At 31.3% G+C, this 6,315-nt stretch overlaps 1 protein-coding gene across 1 annotated transcript; it reads right to left on the minus strand.

The window, feature by feature from the left end:
- Positions 1 to 1,640: 1,640 nt before the first annotated feature.
- Positions 1,641 to 3,626, minus strand: LOC115235744 (chymotrypsin-1-like). The gene is made up of 5 exons (XM_029807693.1): positions 3,581 to 3,626; positions 3,170 to 3,351; positions 2,607 to 2,759; positions 2,235 to 2,489; positions 1,641 to 2,027 (listed from the first exon to the last, which is right to left on the minus strand). Exons 1-5 carry the CDS (start codon positions 3,624 to 3,626, stop codon positions 1,881 to 1,883), a joined length of 783 nt encoding a protein of 260 aa, XP_029663553.1. The 3' UTR covers positions 1,641 to 1,880.
- Between the last annotated feature and the right edge of the window lie 2,689 nt (positions 3,627 to 6,315).

Raw genomic sequence — 6,315 nt, forward strand, 5'->3', positions numbered from 1 at the left:
GTATATACACACACACACACACACACACACACATATATATATATATGTATGTATGTATATATATATAATCTTTTTCAGAGACTATATTGTTCTATTAATTCTCAGTCCATTTCAATAATGTGCTTGTAAATAAAACTTTTGCAAGACGTGAAAATCGTGTAAGATTCTTTTCCCGGAGCTATTTTAGCTAGTTTATACAGCTAAAATTTTAGCATATTTGCTTTGATACAAAAGCAATATTTTCCACAGTGTATTTTTATTTCCCGCATTTATAGTGTTCTATAAAGGTGCACAAAAGCATGCATCATCATAACCCACACATGCAAGAATAAACGGCTTTTCCTGACAAAGACAAACTGTCCGGGCGTATTACCGCGGAAAGAACAAGGACACGTAACGGCGGATTCGCGTTTCTTCTTTGGCAATGCACCATTGCAGTTCGTCTATGTCGGGGCGAGCTTTTACGTCGGCATTGACACAAGATTGCACAGCGGCAGCTAATTTCCAGGGTGCAACGTGTGCAAAAAAATTATTCTGCCAATAAAAATTTTACCATCTTGCATCGGTTAACGCCGAATTCAATTTCATTGTAACGAATAACCCGGGCCTTCCACGTCTCGCTGACCTCTCGCGATCGTGCGCAAAAAGCCGGATCGGGGCAGCTCTCGACTATCGAAAAACAATTAAATGGATAAAATATCGACACATACAATTCGATAGACGGCTGATATTTTATCAGCTGTTCGGCCGATTCATCGGCATCTTGTTGGGCGTGAACGTATGCTATGAGGCTTGTGGTAAACTGCTGAGGGTGAACCCGATTAGATCAAAAAATCGTTATTTTCTCGCTGTTGTCACATATCTTTCACTGTGACAACTGAATCGGCTTTATTTATTTCAAAGAACTAGATTGCAGTATGATACAATCTTTGCAATTATCAGAATATTAATATGATGGATTAATTGAGTCTCACATTAGAAAGATGTCGATAATAAAATACTATATCAAATATTTTAATTTAACTATTGGGTAGAAGCACACATAAAGCTTATTAAGTAATATATCAGGTCTACCGGAAAGTTCTGCCCGTTTTTGGAATAAAACAAAATACAAATTTTTATTACCGTCAATAAACTTTATTAAATAATGTAATTGCCATTATTATTAATGATTTCTTGCCAGCGTGAGGGCAATTTGTATATCCCTTTTTCGAAAAATGTTTTATCTTTTGATGCGAAAAATTGAACCAGTGCTTGTTTGATATCTTCTTCATTTTTTAATTTTTTGCCCCTCAAAAAATTTTGTAAGGACAAAAACAAGTGATAGTCGGTGGGTGCTAAGTCCGGGGAATATGGTGGATGCGACAGAATTTTCCAGCCTAGTTCTGCAATTTTTTGACGAGTATCCAAAGCAGCATGTGGCCTGGCATTATCATGATGCAGTATGATGTTCTTCCTATTGTACATCGCCGGCCTCTTTTCTTGGACTGCTGTATTTAAATTATCCAGTTGCTGACAATACTTCTCCGAATAATGGCAATTACATTATTTAATAAAGTTTATTGACGGTAATAAAAATTTGTATTTTGTTTTATTCCAAAAACGGACAGAACTTTCCGGTAGACCTAATATATATGTATATTGTTAATTTTATTTTACATTATTTTATATTATTTTTTACAAAAAATTGTTGACAATACAAAGGAATATGTCATAATATCAAATAAATTCAGAGAATAATAAATAAAATTACTTTGCTTTTTTTAAGTAACATATAACATTTTCATTATTGCTTTGTGAAGAATATCTGTTAAAAAGATTGAAAAAAGAAAAAAATAAATAATATTTTGCAAACATAAATTATCAATCAACGGTAATTATCAGCACATTAATTGAGATTCTTCGATAAAACCGAGATACTTGTAAACATTACTATATACATCAGATATCCCCAAAGCGCAGAGCAAGACCCAAGAGACGACACCAACGACTTCACCATCGACAACGAGTGGACCACCGCTGTCACCCTAAAGTGTATATAAAAAAGAATGTATTTTTAATTAATCACATTTATGACAGCATATAGACGATGAAATAGCGCGCCAAAATAATTAGAAGATTTTGTCATTTAATGCCGCAATTATTTTACAACTTCTTTTGAGTAAAAAATATATGCACATATATTTAATATTTTTAAAATGTATAATATAAAAAAAAAATTAAGAGATACTCACTTGGCAAGCACCTTTCCCAATCTTTTTCAGCGTACATATCTGGTTTTCATTGGTGCGTGGATTTTTGTGACCTTGCAAGCAGCGCTCTTGGCTCAAGACATTAACGCCAAGCCATCTGAGTATTTCTGAGGATGATCCACTTGTTTTTGTTCTTCCCCATCCGCTCACAATGCCGCGTTTGTCACCGTTAATGTAGTTTTTACTTGCTAAAGGAATCGGACCTTGGACATCGTTTGCTTTAATCGGTTTTTTCAACTACGCGAAAAGAACATTCGCAAAATTGTAAAATAAAATAATAAAAGCAAGCGCGAGATTATTTTGTGTAAGTTTTCTTCTACTCATTTATGCACTTAACGAGTTTGGTAAACTTACAGTAATCACAGCGATATCATCCCTCCAGCCACTCTCTTTTTCACCGGTGTATTCTGGATGTATTCGAATGCATTTGATGTCGTGTTTATCGCCACCTATTCTCGGACTATTGGTTCCAGTTACGACAATTTGCAAATTAAATAATTTAGTAAGCTGAGAAAAAAGATTAAAATAAAAAATATTAACACAGAAAGAAATTGAATTGGAAAGAGCAATGTACATAAATGAATAAGAGACAAATGGTAAAAATAGTATTAATTAAGTAAATATATATCAAATATGTTCATGTGTACCATAATATATAGTGCTCTTATTATCTGATTGGTCGGAAAATATACTGTGTATTCGATTAGTTCAGGTATTAATGAAATATAGCCTCGGGTATATTTGATAATTAGGAAACCGAAATAACTGAAAAATTAGATACGTAGATATCGAATATCAGAATAATAAATCCGGAACGTCCGGATATCAGAATAATAATCGGAAAACTATTTGAATAAATTTTTTATTCAAATATTTAGATAATATTGGCATAATTTTTTTAAAACTCTGTTACGTACCATGTCGTTCGTATAGAAATCGTCATCTACGCAATGAGCAGCAGTGAGAATGTGCGTATTACTAATGATAGTACCCCCGCAAATATGCTCACCGTAAGATTGGAGGGATACTTGATACTTAAATTGACCAATTGCGGCTATGTCACCGCCGATGATTCGTTCAGGCTCATCGCAGCAAGCCTCTATAAGTAATAATTAAGATGGAAATTATTTATTATTTTGTCTGTGAAAATGAGAAACAAATATAATAAAAAGTATTTTAAAAATATAACACGCACATCAATTTATTATTGTAAAATATATATTAAACCTTGTTAGATTTTATTTTGTCAAACTTGACATTATATTCACAAATTTTTTCCGCACATATACGATTTATATGTTTGTCAATGATTGATTTTATATACCTACGCTGGGCGATGGCACTGAGAGCGACGAGAATAGCTAACTTGATCATCCTCACCGTCGCAAATCAAATCCAGATCGAATTACGAACTGGATAGAGGAGATCATTCAACCGTTTTCTTTTATATACAGTATCGTATCTGCGTTCAGCCTTGTATAACAGCTGTTCTTATTTGCACTATATTAGCAAACATATTACGCATTTTATTCATTCAATTGTTAACGAAGCACAACTGTATCTGAGTGCAGCTTTCAGAAATCTCAAAGCAGATATAAAAAGTAACAAATATAAAGTGATTAATTTAATATTATTCATGAATGTTTTCATTATTTTATACAAAGTGTTTGTTTATTATCTATTTAAAAAAAAATTGTATAACGAAATTATTTCATCGAAAGAAGTAAAGAGAAGCGATAATTAGAAAGTTAAAATAATTAATTATCGTTCATGCGCGCGGACAATGCGATTTTATTAACATATTACTTTAGTTCTTGTGTAGTAAGAGACATAACATCAATATATTATCTAATCTTAAAAATATCGAATTATTTGTGACTTATCGCAAGAAATAAAATTTTTTTTTAATTTATAAAAGTACAATTAAAAGAATTCATTATTCAAACAGTGTGTATAAGATGAATTTCAATTGACTATAATAAATATCGTTAAAAGTCGATATATATCAAATTATAGAATCTTTATATCCATGTGACGTATAGATCAAAGTTGTCTCAATAAATTTGTACATTTCAAATTCAAATTTCAGCAAATTTTAATGTAAATTTTTTGAAATCCTATACTATTAAAATATGCGTATATTTAAATCAAATTTCTATCAATAGTCAATGATTGATAAATTTATAATCGCCAAATCGTTCTCTATGGGCTCAATCAATTGCACAAACAATGTGTATTAATATAGTACATTTTTTATAACAAAAATAAAATCACACATGTTTTCAATTGATAATATTTTATATAATGCTTATCTTTCTCTCTAAACATATAATTTTCATAAGTAATAATATTTGCAATAGTTTTGACTAATTAACTAATTAATTAATTAATTTAATATTTGTCATATTTGTATATATGACAAATATTACAAAAGACAAATAATGTGTATTGACAAATAGTTGATACACAAAGTAAATAACAAATATTGAAAAAAATATTGATATGATATTTTGATGAGATCTTTTTGTAAAGAATAAAAATATTTTAGTTGTCTTATATATATAAATAGAGTGCTTCCCGAAATTAAAGGATAAAGACTTTGAAGTGATTAATTATATATTCATGTATCGCAATGCAATAATGAAATACGTGAATACATAAAATATTTCTTCGGCACAGCTGGATATGACTGCCGCACTTTACTGTCGATGTCTTCATATTACCGCGTCCTAATTTGACGGGATCGATATCCGGCTTAATTGCGTATAGAGAATTGCGCACCGCGCTACTTCGTGATAGTAAATTTGCGCAATATTTATTAAATAAATTTTTATCGATTTTTTTGGACGTCTGTAAACACAGTTTTCTTAAATTTCACGTTAAAAAAGGTAGTATTTGCACGAAATAATATAAAATTATGCAAATGTTTGGATTATATAAAGGCTTCGTGTTTTTATCTTTGGTTTGACATGTTAATCTTTTATTCATATCGGTGTACATCATTTTGTATAATCCACACGTTTCAAAACAACTTATCTCTTTTATAACTTGTTATTCATCTGACAAAGTGTTCCAAATCTTATAACCATAACTCAATATTGCAAAACTAATTAAGAATAAACATAAAATGTCTACATTCTCTAATAATGACATAGTTTTAATATACATCTACATGCATGTTTATATGACAAGAAAGCTATCTTGCAATGTAAATTATTATGCGTGTGAATTTGTATTTTATTTATCAACGTCGGTTATATTGTTTAATTTTATTGTGGAGGATAGTAAAATAGAAAGTTTATCTTTATTTAACCTTTAGCATATCTCGTAAATATACTCAGTAGCTTGGCAAAGTGATCGTTGGTATAAGAAGAACGTGTAATATAAAAAAAAATTTCCCATTAACCCATTAATGTCGCCGTTAGCAATATAATTTGCTACAGCACTTTAGGCGTACAAGATTATAATATGTATATACATAATACTTTGAGATGGTAATATAAAACACACAGCATCATAGAAAAGCGTAACTCTCTGCAAATATTAATAAACTTGAATTCTTTCAAGTCGGAAATCTTTAATAAAACTAACATTAAATCTGGTTATTAATTACTATCCCAAAAGGTCACTCTTAATTAAATTACTTAATTTGAAATAAAAATCCAGAGATTCGTGATGCGTTATATATACGCGTAGTAAAACTCACATCGTGATTTATTGCCGTAACTTGTGAAAGCTCGCGTTTTCAGCTCGAATGTATCCCTCGCGATAAACTTGACATTCGTAAACATTTTAACTGGCTCAACTCTTTCCGTGGCAATTTGCGTGAAAAGGCACGCTGAAAGCGAGGTTGTGCGTACTATTGGGAAGGTACATTCGTTTGGCTGGCCGTTGTTTATTTGAAGCAACAAAGTTGAATTGCCCGTTAACAAAGCAAGATCGCAAACACTTTTTACAGTAAAGCGGCCTCTTTTTTGTTTGAGTCACGTGCAGAAGCGGATCTGCGAAAATTAGCCGCCGTTTGTCTACCCGGCTATCGAGATCTCTCGACAACATGCCCGTA

The sequence above is a fragment of the Formica exsecta genome, unplaced genomic scaffold (genome assembly GCF_003651465.1).
Source record: "Formica exsecta isolate Colony F162 unplaced genomic scaffold, ASM365146v1 scaffold233, whole genome shotgun sequence".
Taxonomy (NCBI): domain Eukaryota; kingdom Metazoa; phylum Arthropoda; class Insecta; order Hymenoptera; family Formicidae; genus Formica; species Formica exsecta.

Coding starts and splice junctions, on each gene's coding strand:
- LOC115235744 (XM_029807693.1), bottom strand. CDS start 3,626: ATGATCAAGTTAGCTATTCTCGTCGCTCTCAGTGCCATCGCCCAGC. Junction 3,352..3,580: donor TCTCAGTGCCATCGCCCAGC/GTAGGTATATAA, acceptor TATTACTTATAG/AGGCTTGCTGCGATGAGCCT. Junction 2,760..3,169: donor ATTTCTATACGAACGACATG/GTACGTAACAGA, acceptor CTTTTTTCTCAG/CTTACTAAATTATTTAATTT.